The 19,447-nt window shown below is 49.1% G+C and overlaps 1 protein-coding gene and 1 long non-coding RNA gene across 7 annotated transcripts in view; one reads left to right on the top strand and one right to left on the bottom strand.

The window, feature by feature from the left end:
- The window catches only part of LOC127600700 (uncharacterized), a 149,642-nt gene that overhangs the window by 63,959 nt on the left and 66,236 nt on the right, over nucleotides 1-19,447 (top strand). The window lies entirely within an intron of this gene.
- znf574 (zinc finger protein 574) lies at nucleotides 1,074-18,375 on the bottom strand. Of its 6 annotated transcripts, XM_052065010.1 has the most exons (11): nucleotides 17,849-18,072; nucleotides 16,167-16,328; nucleotides 11,365-12,487; nucleotides 10,524-10,738; nucleotides 10,256-10,435; nucleotides 9,144-9,238; nucleotides 8,221-8,315; nucleotides 6,339-6,487; nucleotides 5,118-5,405; nucleotides 2,476-3,114; nucleotides 1,074-1,121 (listed from the first exon to the last, which is right to left on the bottom strand). In XM_052065010.1, exons 2-10 carry the CDS (start codon nucleotides 16,320-16,322, stop codon nucleotides 2,494-2,496), a joined length of 2,922 nt encoding a protein of 973 aa, XP_051920970.1. In that variant the 5' UTR covers nucleotides 16,323-16,328; nucleotides 17,849-18,072; the 3' UTR covers nucleotides 1,074-1,121; nucleotides 2,476-2,493. The 6 variants fall into 6 exon arrangements, with proteins under 6 accessions (XP_051920970.1, XP_051920966.1, XP_051920968.1 ...); XM_052065006.1 differs by lacking the exons at nucleotides 1,074-1,121; nucleotides 17,849-18,072 and adding an exon at nucleotides 18,252-18,375 and having other exon boundaries at nucleotides 1,299-3,114; XM_052065008.1 differs by lacking the exons at nucleotides 1,074-1,121; nucleotides 17,849-18,072 and adding an exon at nucleotides 18,089-18,234 and having other exon boundaries at nucleotides 1,299-3,114.

Here is a 19,447-nt window from a genome sequence, read left to right as displayed (position 1 = left end):
GTGCTCCGGTTTCCTCCCACATTCCAAAAATATGCATGGCAGGCTGATTGAACACTCTAAATTGTCCCTAGGTGTGAGTGTGAGTGCGAATGGTTGTTCGTCTCTGTGTGCCCTGCGATTGGCTGGCGACCGATTCAGGGTGTCCCCCGCCTACTGCCCGGAGACAGCTGGGATAGGCTCCAGCACCCCCCGCGACCCTAGTGAGGATCAAGCGGTTAGGAAGATGAATGAATGAATGAGCTATCTGGCTATTTTTTTTTGAAGCATTGAGAAACATTTGATGGTTTAATGGAGACCTGAACCCAAGATCTTCAAAATAGTCCACAAGCAACTTAAAGCGAGATCATGAAAATCATTTTCATGTACTTACCGAGCTGTGTGAGCTGCTCTCTTTCACATGGAGAAACTGATGTGGAGCATTTTTTTCCTCTTGGCTGCGATTCCTCAGATGGCTGCTGTCGGGGTTTTTTTTTTCTTCTTCATCTCATCCATGGAGTACACAGGATCCAAAGATGAAATCCATTGCTTTCGACAACCTGTCGGCTTGTCAACAGTTCAACGGGCCGCTGGAAGATCTGGCAACCCGCGACTTGTCGTGGCGACGTCATTTCTGGGCGGCGGCTGAAAATTGATTTCATCTCTTCTGTTTGATTAGCATTTCACAAACTCTTTTTTTTTTGGTGGTGCAGTGGTTAGCGCGTTGACCTCACAGTGCAGAGGTCGTGGGTTTGATCCTTCCTGTGTGGAGTTTGCATGTTCTCCCCCGAGCCTGCATGTTTTTTTTTTCCCCGGGTACTCCGCTTTTGTACATAAGCGTAATGTTTGCATGTGCATACTTTTGCCACCCATGCAATCGGCAACCGCTAAGGGGAGGAGACATCCCAAAACTCCCGTTCGCAAATAGGATACGTTATTATTATTTTTTTTTCAATGCTGTATTCAGTCCTTCAAACTTGGATGACGACGCATTACGCGGCGCAAAATCATCACAAGTGTGTCACGGTATTAATTTAAGACCAACAATAGAGCCGTCCATACTGACACCTTCCAAATGAGTGCCGATCTAAACATCAGGGTGACAGCGGGGGCCGCCAAAGGCTTCTCCACTGGATAATCTGCAGCTGAGGAGTTTTATAGGAAACATTTTTATCAACAGGTCTCCCCTTAACAAACAAGCAAGTCATTTCGTTACCCCTTAAGCGAGCCGAGGGAAATTGTGTCCTGTCCCCCCCCCCCCCCCCCCCCGCCTCATTCTGAAGTCATTTTGGCCGTGATGAATGAGCATCGAATGCAACTGCTAGGGGGTGTATACTTTTAATTGTCCTCAGCCCGTTAATATGAGCTCAAAATGGAAACACACACACAAAAAAAAATCAAATTAAAATAATTCCACGTCCCATTTCAAACTACTTTTGCCCCCAAATCACCCTAATGCAGGACTTCATGTTCAATTTGGATCGCCGGTTTCGCTTTTAACTTTTCTATTTGTGCGCCGACATTTGGCATTGAAAGCACGCACAGCATAAATGTGACGTTTTTTTTCTTCAAGGGTGCCTCGCGCCTGAAACAAAAAAGTGGATAATAGTCGTGACAATCATCATCAGTCTTTCCTCTTCAAAGTCCACATTCTGTGTTATAGACGAAATCGAGGTTCAACCCCGCCGACCCTGCCTGAATATTTTCAAATAATGCTAAATCTTTCTACACCGTTTTTTGGGAAACTAACACATTTTTTTTTGGGGGGGGGGGGGATTGATGGTGTACACTGAAAGGATCTTTCAAGGGTAAAATGTATCTGAAGAAATGGTGAGTAAAGCTGCAAAAGTACGTGGCTTAAAAAAAGTGATCAGAAACTACACCCGAAAAGTACATTTTAGGGATGATTCGAAAATGCATCATGACCTTAAAGATGCCCTCCATTTGACCTTCATGAACTTGTGAACGCTTCACGACGAGTTGGTCATCGTTTGACGAGTTGTCTCGCAGCAAAATTCACAAGAGGTTGTCGAAGAATGACAAAAGTCCGTTTCGATGCCCCGCCGCCTGTGACTTTTCCACTCCGTCGGAATCTGCGTCGTAACCTGCCCATGACGCAAACTCTGAACTCTGCGGCCGCTGCCCTCTGAGGAAAATCCCGCTTTTTTTCATCAACTGTTCGCCGGCGTTTTTTGGTCTCGGGTAAAAAAATGCGAAGAGCGTGACGACAAGGGCCGTCAATGGACCAAGAAATTGCGTTGGGCTGTTTCGCTCCCGCTGTGAATTTTTGCCATTCAGCACCAAGTTGTGCAAAAGGCACAGAAACATTGAACGGTTGGCCGTGTCATCAAATGTTGAGTGAAGGTCAAATCAATAACATCCATTGGAAAGCATTTTAGATTGATTCCGAATTCCCCCACCTAAAGTTGAAAGCTGTTTTTCTGAGAGGAAAACGAAACAAAAAAAAAAACTATCAGTGAAACTTCACCCGCCGTGCACCTGAGTAGCGCTTGGCGCTCATATGGTCTCCTCCACAATGAACTCGATGGAGTGCTGCGGGGACTGCGAGCCGTCCATCATGGTGATCTCGGTGCCGTCCATGGTGATGGTGGGGATGGTGATGCCCTGCGCCCCCAGCATGGACGAGGGCAGGATGACCACCTGCGACGTCCCGTCCATGCCGCTCAGCTCCTCGGCGGGGATCATGACCGCCTCGCCGCCGCCCTCGCCCGCCTGCAGCACGTAGATGGTCTGCATGCCGCCGCAGTCGTCCTCCACCTCCACCTGGGCGGCCTCGGAGGTGGCGGCCAGCGAGGAAAGCACTTTGGCGCCCTCCAGCACCTTCTGGACCTGCGCCGCCTCGTTGGCGCTGGCCACTTCCTCGGCGGCCTGGGCGGCCTGGTCGCCGTGCTGCCGGATGTGCTTGTCCAGGTTGGAGCGCGAGCGGAAAGCGGCCGGGCAGTTGGGGCAGGGGTAGGGCTTCTCGCCGCTGTGGGTGCGGGCGTGCTCGGTCAGGCGGGCCGCCACGCTGAAGCTCTTGCCGCAGATCCAGCAGCAGAAGGGCCGCACGCCGCTGTGGATGCGCTCGTGGTCCTGCAGGTGGGGCAGCTGGCGGAAGCATTTGCCGCAAGTGGAGCACTGGCGGAGGACGGCGGCAGATAAAAATGCAACGCTTGTGATGAGGATGTCAAGAAACCGGGGAAAAAAAAAACGAGACGGGCCTATTTCGAATGTAGCCGGCTTTTGGTGCGAGAGGCACGCTACACTCGGGACTGGACACCGGCCAGTTGCGGGGCACATTGAGACAAACTAATTGGGGCCGCAGGCGGCCCGGTAGTCCAGTGGTTAGCACGTGGGCTTCACAGTGCAGAGGTACCGGGTTCGATTCCAGCTCCGGCCTCCCTGTGTGGAGTTTGCATGTTCTCCCCGGGCCTGCGTGGGTTTTCTCCGGGTGCTCCGGTTTCCTCCCACGTTCCAAAAACATGCGTGGCAGGCTGATTGAACACTCTAAATTGTCCCTAGGTGTGAGCGTGAGCGTGGATGGTTGTTCGTTTCTGTGTGCCCTGCGATTGGCTGGCAACCGATTCAGGGTCCCGCCTACTGCCCGAAGACAGCTGGGATAGGCTCCAGCACCCCCCGCGACCCTTGTGAGGATCAAGCGGCTCGGAAGATGAATGAATGAATAATTGGGGCCGCAGCTAAAAATGTCGAGTATTCTACCGATGTCGCCCCTGGTTAATCAACTAAAAGTGTATTTTGCGCTATTAAGCAGAATAATAGTCGGGTGAGTTCCAGGTATTATTTTCTGTCCATCTTGGGTGGCCATCCTCACATTCAGTTGTTGTTTCTGACTTTTACGCGTGTGTGGCTTTAAAAGGCGGGGCCTGAGTGTAAGGTTTGGGTAGCGGTTCGAGGGCAAAAACGTATGGCGTCGTATCTTAAATTTGCGGTCGACAGCAACTTGAGCCAAGCCGTGGACTCTCCGAGTTTTGACGACAGACAATTCAGAAGCTTCAGAAGCAATTCCAATGGGGGGGGGGGGGCTGGGGTCTAGGTCTAGCATTTGGAATTCTGTAGTCAGTAAGTGAGCACACTGTTCGAGGACAATTGTCGACGTGCAAAAGTCTTTTTGAGGGATTTCAAGGCAACTGCCCCTTCCGACCCTGCAGCTCGGCACATCATATGTTTGGACAGTGGGAATTACTGTCAAAATGCAGTTCTGGGCCTTGTGAGGTGGGTCCAAAGTTGTACTTTGGAAAGCTTCAGGAACCACTGAGGCATGGCTTTTTCAGCCCTCAACACTTTTAATCGGATTATTATTCATCACATTTCACATTTGAAAGCTCAACAGCGGTTTGTACGGCAAGTAAGACGTCCCCCTCGGTGGTTTAAATGATGGATGTAGTGCAGTTACTGCTAAATGATTTCCACCAAAGTGTCACAACTACACATAGCCCCGTTCATTTTACAATCTTCGCCTCTCCCAGACATTTTTGTTTTTGTGGCCATCAAAACAATTCCGCAAGAATTGTCACCGTTCAATTTGTTGTATCCTGATAGGCAGCAGAGGAAATTGGACCGTTCCAACTTCAGCAAATTGGAGATCATTCATTCGCGCGTCCCCCTTTGCTCGATCCAACCAATCCTTTCATTCTGAGGAGTGGTTACACAAAAGCGCAGTGTCACTTTTGTGGCTTGCGTATTCCTTCTTTAACTTTGCTACCGAAATCCGAAGGCTTTCCCAATCAAGCATCCATCTTGGAGCCAAGCTACGGGGATGCTGCGTGGCTGCCAACATGAAATCAATTTCCAGAGCGGCACCCGGGGTAGGTTTGATGTAACCGGCACGGCAAAGATGGTGGGCCGTCGGTGGGAAGGCGGGGTGGGTGGGGTGAGATTCCCAGAATAGTAACAGGCAGAAAGGGGGAACTGTCAGCCCCTAATTCAGCCAGGACATTAATCACAAGTACAGCAAAGGAGGAAACACCCACAGGACAGCCACGTTGCAAATGGCTGCGGTCCAGGAATGGCAAGATGGCCGCAGCGGGGAGCAGCGTGTGACCGCGAATGCTCGCTTTCAATTGGCGATGTAGGTCACGAGAAACTTCTACGCAAAGAGGATTTTTTCATGATTTTCTTACCTCAAAGGGCCTTTCGTTGGTGTGAGTTCTCATGTGAACCTGGAAGGTGGAGTTGTAGGCGAAGCCCTTGAAGCAGATCTCGCACTCGAAGCGGACTCGGCCCTTGGGCTTGCTCATTTTGCCCTGGCAGTGGGCCAGCACGTGCTCCTCTAAGGCCTTGTTGGAGATGAAACGCCGGCGGCAAGGCCGCACTGGGCACTTGAGCGGCGTCTGGCCGGTGTGCGACAGCCGGTGGAGGTCCAGGCCCTCCTGCGTCATGCAGCGGTGGCCGCATAGGTCGCACTCAATCTGGGGGGGGGGTGAGGAACAGTTCGGACTTTTAAGGTCGAGGCAACGTCATGCATATTATGGACGGGAAGGACCACCTACGGTGATATTTATTCATTCATTCATTCATCTTCCGAACCGCTTGATCCTCACTAGGGTCGCGGGGGGTGCTGGAGCCTATCCCAGCTGTCTCGCAGGGCACACAGAGACGAACAACCATTCGCACTCACACTCACACCTAGGGACAATTTAGAGTGTTCAATCAGCCTGTCATGCATATTTTTGGAATGTGGGAGGAAACCGGAGCACCCGGAGAAAACCCACGCAGGCCCGGGGAGAACATGCAAACTCCACACAGGGAGGCCGGAGCTGGAATCGAACCCGGTACCTCTGCACTGTGAAGCCCACGTGCTAACCACTGGACTACCGGGCATTATTATTATTATTATTATGATTGTTATTTTTTATTCATCAGCCTGACAGCAGTCGGTAGGAACGAGCGTCGGTATCTCTCCTTCTTGCAGCGCGGGTGTAACAGTCTCTGGCTGAAGGAGCTACCAAGTGCTGTCAGGGCGGGCTGGAGGGGGTGGGAGGGACTGGCCATCATAGCTTTTAGCTTAGTTAGCATCCTTCTGTTGCCCACCTCCTCCAGAGTGTCAAGGGAGCAACCCAGGACAGAACTGGCCTTCCTGACCAGTCGCTCCAGTCTCTTTCTTTGACCTTACAACTTTGTAAGGTCGTGAAAATACGCTCAAGTTCCGAATTTGAAGTGTGACACCTGAACTAGACTAAACAAGCGCTCAAAACTTTCCTTCCACTTTCTGTGGAGCATAGCAGCAAAAGGGTTTCTTTATAGCGCAGTTAACTTCTTTTTACACTTGTGCCGCAGATAATGATGCTTAATATTTGTATTCCTGAGCGGGGGGGGGGGGGGGCGTGATTTGTAACGCTTACCTGTCCAGTGGAGCGCCCTCGGCCTTGTCCCCGTCCACGTCCGGTGTTCCTTTCCTCTTCAGAGCCGGTGCAGCGCTGCTGGTGGATTTCCAGCACAGACTCGTTGATAAACTGGGAGGAGCAGTGGGGACAGACGACGGGCTCCTTATCTGAAATGGAGGACAAGTGCGAATGTCATCGTGAATGCTTCTTTTCGACGTGGGCAACCAGTCCAGGGTGGCCCTGGATTCTCACCCAAAGTCAGAGACTCTAACGAGGACAAGCACTTAAGAAAAGTCAATGGATGGGCGGGTGGCACAGACAAGTACAAGTGCTGTTCGTTCGCGTCGTTTCGGAAAACACTGATTGGGCCAAATGTGAGTGATACCGAGTGAAGTCCTGCTTCAATTCACCGAGAGCGAGATATTGGACTCCATCTTAACAGCGCCGCAGTAATCGTCTCGTGTTTGAGTTTCAGGAAGCGTACAGATTTCAATTTAGGAGCATTAAGAAGCGATGACGGTATCATTGGATTCTGCGGGGAGGAAAAAAAAAAGGTCGCATTTGCTCATCGACACTTTTCCACTTCATTCGCTCCTAAATGAAGGGAGTTTTTTTTTCCCCCCCGACTTGCAGCCCAAAAAAAAAAAGAATAAATTAAAAACACACACTCCAAAAAAACAGCCAGAATAATAAATACTGGGAGGCATCTTTCACAGCTGAACATGAAAAGAGATTTTTCCGTTTTACAGCACGAGAATAAAAACACAAGAGGTTCCCATTTCTCACTCTCACAGCGGCGACGTAACTAGAATTTATCTGCAGGGCAAAACGTGGATGCAGTCAAGCACTAACCTACGCTAACGCAGTAGTAAATTGGCATAATTACAGTAAATAAACGGAACACTTGGAGGTTGAATTTAAAACCGATGAAGACAGTCAACGCGGCTGTAATCGACTGCGCCGTCTGGCGCCGCGCGACAACGTCATGCTATGCACTATGCAAACCAGTTTGACAACACGCCGTCGTAATGGGAATTGGACGTATAACGGCGCTAAATGGAAGTACCCGGTTTGTACTAATGAATGCTGACCACTTATCGTGCTAACAAGCAACGGTGCCTGCTCATGCACTCCGCCGCATTCTGTTGCGCTGATGGTTCCTCAAAAACGGCACATCAGCAGCTCACAATCTGCTCTAAGCATCTGTAGCTTTCGACAACAGTCGGGACGAGTTAGCCCACCCGGCCCCCCGCTTCTCCTCGGGAAGCAACCAATTCGACCTTTATGAAGGACAATCTCGCCCTTTGGCCTGAGGCTGATCAACGGATGAATGTCCTCAATCAACTCTCGCCAAGAGCGCCGTACCTCTGACCCCTCCCCCCCCTCGTGCAGACTCGTCAGGCTTGACTAATGACCCCCCTACCCGTCGCCCCATTCCCACCCCCAGTGATTAAGATGAAGTGTCGGCATGTTGACCCGATTCATTTACCTTCACGTTTCACTTGCGACACAGATCGATGCAAAAGTTGTTGACCTAACGCATGGGCGCGCCAATGCTTGTATAATACGAACGGATGCTCGGAGTAAACAAGACAGGCCACCCGGGTGGGTGGGCGTTTATCGTAGAGTCAATAGTAATTCACTGGAGGCTGTACTAATAGGAACGTCATCATTGACTGGCTCCTATGACGGATTTTTTCGTTTCGCGCTCATCCCTCATTTTTTTTTTTTTTTTAGTTCAGAACGGAACCCAAAATGAGGAGACGGGGAGGACAACGTAAGACAGAGATTTTACATACGCAAAGGTTTTCCTGCTCGGGTGCATTGTTCCCGCTGACAATACAAATCGCGTAAGGGGGAGGAGGGGGGGAGGGTTGCCACACGGGGGTTGGGTTCTGACCTTGATGAATGAGTGAGTGCAGGTCAAGGTCCTTCCTGCGGCTGAAAGCCTCTCCGCAATCTGGGCAGGGGAACGGGTTGCTGGTGTGGAGGAGTCTGATGAATAAAAAATAAAATAAAATGTTATTGGAATGTTCAGATAAAATGAAGGCCTTGATCATAATAATAATAATAATAATTAAATGATGTGAAGGAAAATTGTAAATAGTACTACGATTTATCCATTTTGTGTTCATATTGCATTTAATTGAAAGATGTTTGTTGTTTTTTTTCTCTTTCTTCTTTCTTGTTTCTACCTACATTCTTGCTGCTGTAGGCTGTAAATTTCCCCAGTGTGGGACGAATAAAGGATATCTTATCTTATCTTATCTTATCTTAGATCATGTATGTGGATGCAAAGACATGCTTCTCATATGAAATCCATACGATACATGTCGACCGAAACATACCCTTGGAAAATCAAAACAATCGTAAAATTGCATTACTGCACTCAAAATCCAGTCCTGGAACTACAATTAGTCTCATCGAGTTCAATGAGAAATTGCTGCAACGCTCCCGCAGCATAAAAGCCACGGACTACACACAGACGGAGGCGTCCGTCACCTGTCCTGGCCCCGTGTCCTCTTAATTTTGCTCGCCCCGTCTGTCAATCATACGTGGCTAAAACTCAAGGACGTAGACCGTATCCGGGCACAGTGAGTTCAGAAAGCTTCAAGGTCCAGCAAAGTGGGCCCGGCTGCGACACAGCCAGCCAAGAGAAAGAAGTCTATTGAAATCTCATCCCGTGTTTAATCAGACGCATTTGACTGGGTTGCCAATGTTTTTTTGTCTGAGGCGAAAACAAGAGAGCGAGACACGTTTCACCGACCGATATTCCAAAATCATTTTTAGAACCGAACAAAAGAGACAAAAGCAACGTGTTACTTGTGATGGTTGAGCTGTTCCTCTGTGTTGAAGTGCGAAGGGCAGAGGGGGCATGAGAAGAGACCTTCTCCGCTGTCGCCGTCTGCAGCGCACATCTGTAGCCAAGGACGCAGTGAAGGAGGCGTTCAAAAAAAAAAAAAAAAACAAGATTAGTAAGCAAGGTCTTATATGCAGACCTCTCTACTCAGCCTTCAACGCAATATTCATTTCACCAGTGAAGTGCAACAAGTGCCGACAGAATCTTTCAGTGACTAAAAAAATAAATTATGCATTTGCATGGCTGACAAAAGAGCAAGCGCAGCCCCCCGGGCCCCCCTTCCTTTCAACGGCCCTCGCCAGTTTGTATGAAGCTAAAAATGAATTAAAAGAATGTCAATTATTTCGCTGCTTCGACAACGTGCAATCAAGCCGAAAGGCTTTTCACATACACACTAGTGGACATTCGTGTGTGGGATGGTTGATGTGTGCCTTTGAAGGGCGTGGCCAAGTGAGTGTTTGCATTTTGTATGGATAGTCCCCGTTCAATAACCTGATAAAATACTCCATCCATCCATCCATCATCTACCGCTTATCCGGGGCCGGGTCGCGGGGGCAACAGCTTTAGCAGGGAAGCCCAGACTTCCCTCTCCCTAGCTACTTCTTCCAGCTCTCCCCGGGGGATCCCGAGGCGTTCCCAGGCCAGCTGGGTGACATAGTCTCTCCAGCGTGTCCTGGGTCTTCCTCGGGGTCTCCTCCCGGTGGGGCATGACCGGAACACCTCACCGGGGAGGCGTTCAGGAGGCATCCGAATCAGATGCCCAAGCCACCTCATCTGGTTCCTCTCGATGTGGAGGAGAAGCGGCTCGACTCTGAGCCCCTCCCGGATGACCGAGCTTCTCACCTTATCTCTAAGGGAGAGCCCGGACACCCTGCGGAGAAAACTCATTTCGGCCGTCATGGTACCACCACAGGTGGTCATGGTACCACCACATTTCAAACGGGACCGGTTTGTGTTTTGACTAAGGGTACCGATGCTAGAAATTGTACAGATTTGCATGAGCTTCAAGAGGCTAAAGTGAGCCTTTTGTTTTCCAACCCCCCCCCCCAAAAAAGGGCACAAAAGGCGTACGTACCGGTTTGCGTCCGCGCTTGCGGCGCGGTTGGTCCGACGTGTGAATGAGCTGATGCCTTTTCAGAGTGGCGGCCTGCGTGAAGTCTTTGCCGCACACGTCGCAGCAGAAGGGCCTGTTTCCGCTGTGACTCATGGTGTGACGCAACAGACTCTGCGAGTTGGTGAAGGACTTGGAACACACCTGCGACGACAGCGACGAGGCGCGAATGATGTCACGCTACTCTGCCTGTAACGCACCGTGGGCGCGGTAACCGATCTGGGTGGACAACCTTGCAGGTGAAGAGCTTTTCCCCGGTGTGGCTGTAGACATGCGTGCGCAGGAAGACGCGCCTGGTGAAGGTTTTGCCGCAGTAGGGGCACACGTGGGGCAGGGCGGTGCGGGACCAGTCCTGCAGCAGCTTGGCGGGAGGCGGCAGGTTTGCCGTGTCCACGGTCGCCGACGCGGCGGCCTCGACTTCCTCTTTGCCGCTTGAATCCTTGTTGCCTAAAGAGAGGAATACAGATGATTTTAAGATCAAGGCAAGAACCGTAAATGTAATTGTTGGGTCCCCAAAAAAAAAAGACCCTCATTGGGGCGAAGTGGCAATTGGCGTCAACTTGTTTGGATCCTTCGGTCTTCTATGGTCACGAGCTATGGGTCGTGACCGAAAGAACGAGATCCCGGATACAAGCGGCCGAAATTAGTTTTCTCCGCAGGGTGTCCGGGCTCTCCCTTAGAGATAAGGTGAGAAGCTCGGTCATCCGGGAGGGGCTCAGAGTCGAGCCGCTTCTCCTCCACATCGAGAGGAGCCAGATGAGGTGGCTTGGGCATCTGATTCGGATGCCTCCTGAACGCCTCCCTGGTGAGGTGTTCCGGGCATGTCCCACCGGGAGGAGACCCCGAGGAAGACCCAGGACACGCTGGAGAGACTATGTCACCCAGCTGGCCTGGGAACGCCTCGGGATCCCCCGGGGAGAGCTGGAAGAAGTAGCTAGGGAGAGGGAAGTCTGGGCTTCCCTGCTAAAGCTGTTGCCCCCGCGACCCGGCCCCGGATAAGCGGTAGATGATGGATGGATGGATGGATGGTTTCAACGATCAGTAAAAATGGGTGCACGTGCAGTCCACTTCACCTTTGCTGATGATCCGATAAACCGGCCTGCTCCTCTTCGGGGGCGGAGCATCCGACTCGCTGGTGGGGGCGAGTGAGAGCGGACGCTTTGAGCTGGGCGCCTCCTCCGCGGGGGACGCCATCTCGTCGCCCGTCTCCGCTTCGTCTATCGGGCCGCACTCCAGAACGCGGTGCTGCCTGCGATGGTACAAGTACTGGGTGGTGTTCATGAAGGTCTCGGTGCAGTAGGAACACGAGTGGAGCGGCGTTTGCAGGTCGTGCATCCCCTTGCGATGCGCGGCCAGCACGGCGGCGCTGTTGAAGCTGCCGCCGCATTGGAGGCATAGGAAGAGCTCGGTGGGCTGCGCCGAAGAGGAGGAGGGCGCGCCGTCCGGCTCCTGCCCGTCCGACGTGCTGTTCTGCGGGTACGTTTTCTCCGACAGGCTGCTGGCTACCGTGCTGCTTCCCTCGCCTTTCTGCCGGTGTTGCTTGCGGTGGTAGAGGAAGAGGGTGGTGTTGAGGAAGCTTTCGCCGCACACGGTGCAGTGGTGCAGGGCCTCCTCGAAGCCGTGCGTCTTGCGGTGGGCCACCAGTTCGGAAACCAGGCCGAAACAGGAGCCGCAGTCCACGCACAGCAGCACGGGATCGGGCTTGGGTTTCTTCAGCGCTCCTCTCCTTCTGGGAGACGACTCTTCCAGCGCCGACGACAAGGTGATCACCTCGGGAGCCGCCTGGTCGGCGCCGTCGCCCGTCGAACTTTCGCCCACTTGCCGCTCATCCCCCTTGACTCCCGAAGCGTCCGTTTGGTCGGACTTGGCGTCGCCGGCGTCACCCTCGGCGACGGGCTGAGGACCCTCGGGCTGAAAACCCGACTGCGGCTCGGCCTCCGACTCGCCCACGACGACGGTCCTCAGACAGGCACCTTCCTTGCGGTGATGCTGCCACAGGTCCAGGCTCTTGAAAAGCTCCTCACAGTCCCCGCACTGATAAAGGATCCGGGGCTGGTCCAGCAGCTGATCTTCGTTGAGCTCGGCCTCCTGGACCACGGTGTCCGTCTCCAGCATCGCGTTCTCGACAGGCTGCGCGGGCAGTGGCTCCAGCTGCACTTGGATTTGTGGGACGATGGTCTCCTCTGCGAGCGATGGCTGCAGAGGGAGAAGGAAAACAAACGTGTGATATCTCAATGATTCTTTTGGTTTGCGGAGGAACTTACTCGTCCATGAAGCCATAACGACCCCCCCCCCCCCCCCATAATGTAAGCATTAAAACGCAAACTGAAGACTCGTTAACCATCGGCTTCAACGCCATGCGAGATTGTGGTTAAGGTAAGCCATTTTAAACTAAAAAGAACAGCTTTTAACATCGTAAAATGCGTGGGTTTTCTCCGGGTTACTCCGGTTTCTTCCCGCGTTCCAAAAACTTCATGGAAAAGTCTAAATTGTGAGTACGAGCGCGGATGGTCGTTCATCTGCGTGTGCCCTGCGATTGGCGGACAACCAGTTCCGCGACGTTTGTGAGAATAAAGCGGATCGGAAAAATGGGTTGGATGGGAAAACTAGCGAGACAACCCGCTAAAATCGCAACCCGGAAACGATGAACTCACAAATAAAAACTCGGCGATAGAGTGAAGCCGCAACAACGGGACTGCGAAGTAGCGAGGGAACACTCATTATTTATACACATTTAAATCGATTACAAGACACTTTGTTGAGCTTCTCCCCCGCAAGATAAAAAGGAGGGGGGGGGGGGGACACTCAATTTCATTGGTATTATAAATCATAAAAAGTTTTGCACATGCCAGGGAGCTACAATGTTTACATGCAGTGAGCATCATCGACGTAAATGCTCTTTTTATCCAATGACAACCTTATCAGCCGTCATGCGGCAACGTCACGCCCTAAACCAGGCATGTCCAAAGTCCGGCCCGGGGGCCAAATCCGGCCCGCGGTCGAATTTCATCCGGCCCTCGGCCCCTGTCATAAAATCAGTGCCGTCTGGCCCGCAGGTTGGTCGCAATGGAACAACGTGTTGCATTGACTGAGGTCTCATAGACTGGTGAGTGATGTTTCAGAGTACTGCTTCCCTCTAGTGGCTAAATGAGTAATAGCATTCACTAAATGAGTAATAGCATTTAGACACTAGAGGGCATCACTCACGAGTTAACAACACATCACTCCGTGTTTATATTGGCTGATATGTCATATTTCAAATGATCCTTGCAGTTGTGGATATGTGTATTGCTTGTTCATTTCCCTGTTGTTCGAGTCAAAAGTTTTGTGACTATTGAAAAGTCACGGTGATACATTTTATGTTTCAAATCAATCCATTTGCACTCAGGAGACTTCCGTTTAAGAAAAAGTCAAGTGAATAAGCAGTTGCATGTGATATACCTGTTTCAAATGAACCAAAAGAAATTCTTAAGATTGTTGAAATTCAAATAAAAATGGAAATGTGAAACAGACTGGCTTACTAAAATTTGTTGAACAATATTGTTGTTCAATGTAAAGAATGTCAGTCAAGGTCGGCCCCCCGACATTTTACCACATAAAATCTGGCCCCCTTGGCAAAAAGTTTGGACACCCCTGCCCTAAACAAACAAATGACGGTTCATCGAGCAGGACTGCGGTCTTGTGTCAAAGCTGAAGGCGCTTAACGTCTCCATCGAGCAGGGTGAGTGCGGCTGGCAAATTCTCACAAGGACAAGACAACAGTTCCTGCAACTCGATATTAACACAGCTTAAAAAAAAAAAGACAAAATGGAGGACGCCACCCCACCATCCAGAGCCGCAGAGTTCATTACTGGCGCAATTCAGACGGCCGGGGCGGATAGCGCGTGCGTGAAGGGGGGCATCTCAGACGTCAAGTCTGCTCGCTGACCTCATTAGCGGCCGTGCCCGCCTGTTCCCGAAGCCCTGCCGCATCGATTGCCATCTCACTGATATGGAAACTTTTTCCAGACATGAGATCAAGCGGCACTTGCAAGGTCATGGTCTGAGAGTAAAAAAGAAAAAAAACCTGCACTTAAGACTTGAGAACTTTTTCTAAAAGATCGATTTGGCTTTTCTAACTGCAATTTCAGATCAGCACATGATCACTTCTAGGCTTAGATAACGTGGCGGAGGTTTTAAACAGTTAGATGTCGCAATCCTTTAAGGGGGCCATACAGGGAAGTCGCGTTTTTTGCTATATTGAATTTTTTTTTAACAACATTTCACACACATTTGAGCTTGGTGAGCTGCGTTTTGCGCACCTCCCAGCGCTCAATAAAGGCTGAATAGTACATCGGCGATTGCGACTCTCCTTTCTCACACTCAAGAGCACGACAGTGAGCCGAGCGATGTGTTTTTGTGGCTCCGCGTTTGCAAAATTCATCAAATTCTGGAAATCTTGGCCGTTTGTGGAAAAAGTGAGAGTTGGCTGATTTCTTTGCCCAGATCTGGCAACGCATCAGTTTGTGCTAGCGTGCTTTTTCGGCTTGCCGGCTATGCACCGCGGGTTGCATGATTATGTACACGCGAGAAGCAAAATGATCATGCATTGTGGCCTCTTTCAGTGCTTTGCAACCATCTCGTGGCATCTCTGTGAACCCGCAAAACAGTTTTGGAGGGGCGACATTTGTTTGCAGATTTTCGGGGGCTCATAGCAGTACTTTGCCCCTTGTCCTTCACAAACAACTATACTTGAAAGTCCATGAAAAGGATCGCTTGGAAACATGTGACGTAGTGGGGGGGGGGGGGGGGGGGGGCAAACTCCAGAGGTTAAGTAGAACATCATGCAAAACATCAGCAACAGCAAATCGGCGAGCAATGATGTCTGTCGCTTTCTGCCCCCCCCCCCTCCAATCGATAAAGCTTGAGCAATTTTATTTTATCTTGTGTTATTATATTGGGATGAATCATTCTGTGTGACAGGGAGGAATGTGAAAATAAGTCATTAAACGCTGCCGGTTCCGTGTGTCATGATGATGATGTAACACAATTTCATTTATTTACTCAGAGGAAAAATACTATCAAGCAAAATACGGTGAACTATGGCAATGACTTGATAGGTGGTCCATAATTGCCTTTTCTGTACAACTCCACTTTTCCGTCATCGTCAGCGATCCAATCTCTGCTCTCTGTAAGAAAAGTGTTGAGCCTTCCCAGTTCCCGCTGAGCTAATCAATTTTGAGCACAAAAAGGTCCCGCCGCGTGGCCTACAAATTGTGGTAAACAAGCTGCACGTTTAGTTCTCAGCTGCACGTAAATGCGACCACTAAGGTTTTTTTTTTATTATTATTATTCATCAGCAGAGCAACAAGGACCCATGCGTCAATGTTCTCATTTTTTTTTTCCCTAGGACATTTTCAAAGTGCTTTTTTTGATGCCGCCGAAGAACGGTAAACCTGAGACACCACCAAAAAAAAAAAATCAAACAAACAAAAACATCATCAACAGTTCATGTTTGCAATGTGTCAGAAGAGGCTCGTGTGATTTTGCAACAACAAGAAAGAAATCCGAGGAAGACAATCATAAGAGTGAATCATGCTTGAACTTTGAACAAATCACAGAAGCGGAATGTAACAAATTGAAAACGTTTCTTTGAATCGTGTGATTATTTCCTCTTCCAATAAGCAAAGTGGGGATTTTTTTTTAATCAGTTAAATTGAGTCATCCATTTTTTTACGCCCATGATTGCCTCTGTCTTTTTTTTTTTTTTGTTGAACCGCAACAGGATATGAGTGGAATTCAGAGCTGGATTAAGTTAGGTAAATGCCCGCGAGACGTGCCGGTACCAAACGCACGGACAGTCAGCCACCGCAAAACAAGCTAGCATATTTCTTACCTGCGTCTGGAGAACTGGAACAATAACGGGCGCGATGCGGGACGAATCGGCCTGATCCTCCTCGGCCGTGCATGTCATCTGGTGCTTGAGCACCTCTTCCAGGGTGTTGAACTCCTTGTAGCAAGGGAAGCACATGTACACCGACTGAGTCTCCATGGCCCCCTGCAGTAGACAAGAACATAGCTGTGATACAAACAATAAAGATTGATGTGCTACCAAAAAAAAAATTAATAAAAATAGTTTTTGATAAAGAAGCAATTATATGTGTTGCTTCGATTCTGGCTCTGGCTTTCCTGTGTCTCGTTTGCATGTTCTCCCCGAGCCTGCGTGGGTTTTCTCTGGGTACTCCAATTTCCTTCCACATTCCATAAACACGCATGGCAAGTTAATGGAGCACTCTAAATCGTCCCTGGGAGTGTATGTGAGCGGGAATGGTTGTTCGTTTAAGTGCAACCAGTTCAGGCTGTACACCGCCTACTGCCCCAAGACAGCTTGGATAGGCTCCAGCACACGCGACCGTCGTAAGGATGAACGGATTAGAAAATGGAAGGATGGGTGGATGGAGCCGACTTCAACTGGCCTTGCTGATCTCATAGTTCAAAACTAAAAGTCGTCAGATTTCTTGATACGAGTTCCTCCTGCTCTGCCATGTGCCATTTTTCTTTGCACATTGACTTTGTTCATTTATTACTCTAGTTCAATTTATTTATGGAGCAAAAAATAACCACTGAGGCATACAAAGTGCTTTATAGAGGAGTAAAAATTACACACACAAAACAAAGACAGCTAAAAGAAATAACAGTACACACAGTTGAACACAAGAACAATATTGGGCTCAAAGCCAAAGAATAAAAATGTGTTGTAAGACGATTTCTTAAAAGAATGGACATAGAAGGGGGGCGCATGCCAAACATTTCAAAGAGAGGAACAGGCATTGTATGCCAAACTGCTGTTTTATTGTGCTTGCATGTTGTACATTTGACCAGTTTACCTCTCCTTACTGGGTGCATGAAAGTAGTTTTTGTTGTTGTTTGCAATTGCACTGTGTTTGTGTATACTGTACTCTGTGAGGATAAGAGGCTCAGAAAATTGGTGGCTGTTACTTCTCTGATGTATACATGTTGTTCTGCACCGAGGAGAAATGTGTCTAAATGCGATGTTTGCTGGTTAAACAAAAGGTTTTAACTGTTTGAATGAGAAAAAGGAACCCCCATGAAGTCGGCAGAGATTTGAACACAAGTCAGGAAAAATCGTGTCGTGTATGAACAAAGAAATGTGTTCCTCTCTGCTTAGGAATCACTCGTTCATTTGGTTCATACACGGTTAACTTTCATCCCATATCTCCCCTAAAGTAACGCAAAAGAGCAGCCTAGACTCGTCAATATTAGTGAGCAAGTTTATCCAAAATCTAACTTAAGTTAACGCCTTCGTTTAGTCAACGTATTTTGTAAGATAAGAGCCAAACGGCCAAACTTTCCGTGTGCGTGGGCCTTTACGTAACATCCACACACCACTTCATAGGCTCGACACTTCCCTCTTCCAGTATTGTATACTAAACGACAAATTCGCACTCAGTTTAAAAAAAGTGGGGGGTATTCAAACAAAGGTAATAGGTTCGACGTCGGCTAACACCTAGACGGCTAACAGGCAGTAGCCGCCTTGAACGCTATGTGCACACGAACCGTAGAGCTTAATGGCCGCCGGGCCTGTACCAAAAGCTAACGGCGTGGCAGCCAGATAGCTCCCAAAGCTAACGAAACTGCTTCGTCTTCAGACATGTTGAATCCCCCCAATCGGCTCCCATCACAGTCAACCCCCTTAACCAAGACCTTTTTTCCTTCCTCGTCGAAGTTCTACTATCAAGGTGGAGAAGAAGAAAACGGAGAAGAAGAAGTCGGCGAAGGAGAAGAAGAAGAGAATACTTAAGACGGAGGGCGGGATGCCCTTCTTCGGTGGTATAATGGCGGCGATAGTCTAAAAGCCAAGTATCGCTGTCCCCTCCCCGCTGAAATGTGCGATTATTAACACGGAGGGTAAGAAGCGTAGACGTGTCGATTACACGTGAATAGGCGTCGAGTAACTCACCGAGGCTTGCAGTTACGTTTTGACGTCGAGGCTCGAAGGGGAAATAGGACAACAAGTTCAGTCGGGGCGACGTTGTAAGAAGCGCCGCGCTGATTTGCTCGGCAAGCGCCGCGAGTCCGCCAATGGCGTTCGCGTACACTGACATTTGGTGGAGAAGAGCGCGCGAAAGTACGGCGGAAGCGTTGTCCGTACATTGATTGTGTAAGTTCAATTTTATCCATTCCATTTCATCCCAGGTGGAAGAAGTACTCACATTTGTGTCCTAAAGTGCGCATCCCATTATCTGTATTTGGGTGGCAGGGAGAAGTACAGGTCCTTGTGGGAAAAAAATACATACACCCCGGTGAAAGTCGTACACGTTCGATTATTACGTAATAAATACTATATGATTAGTTCACTGTTATGAGGATAATAAGGGTTGATTATATTGATAGGATAGCGATGTATTGAAAACTAATATATTATGTATACATACTAGTAATATAATGTAAATTCGAATAATCTGTATATTTTATGTGAATATTCCTAAGTACTTGTAATATACTGACAATAAAACTTTTGATTGATTGCCGTAAGTTTGTTTTCGGAATGTGGGAGGAAACCCACGCAAAGACGGGGAGAACATGTAAACTGCACACAGGAAGGACGGAGAGCCTGTATTCGAAACCGCGATATCTGCACCGTGAGGGATCGTGGAAATATGTGGTTCTGTCCAATCAAATTCAGTGGGCATGCACTAGATGAGACGATCGATGATCCAGCAACAATCAAATTGCTTTAAACGAGACATTTACTGTGGATTTAACGGTGAGCTGGTTTTTTAACAAGACTATCAAATTTAATGTAGCAGAATAAGCTGGCTTCTAGGCTAAATTAAAAAGAAAAATAGAGCAAAGTGCTACTGAGCCTAAAGTATTAGTCTTCTTGTGTATTTTCAGACATGGCTATGTGAGACGTTCTTTTTGATTCTCTCGCCTTTTAGGGATCACGACCAAATTTTACTATGCTTATTCAGACTGTCTTTGACAGCAGAAAAAAAAAACATGGGGTGCTACTAAAGACTGTTTTGTGGGTCGACTCTTGTTAGACATGACTACCAAATTTCCTGTTGCTCAGAGAAACGTGCTTATATGACTGAATTAAAAAATAATAATATTTGATGACGTTCAGGATGGCTTTTAAAACGATCCACCCGA

This window comes from Hippocampus zosterae, chromosome 5 (assembly GCF_025434085.1).
Source record: "Hippocampus zosterae strain Florida chromosome 5, ASM2543408v3, whole genome shotgun sequence".
Classification (NCBI taxonomy): Eukaryota; Metazoa; Chordata; class Actinopteri; order Syngnathiformes; family Syngnathidae; genus Hippocampus; species Hippocampus zosterae.
This window is presented reverse-complemented; position numbering and strand designations above follow the sequence as displayed.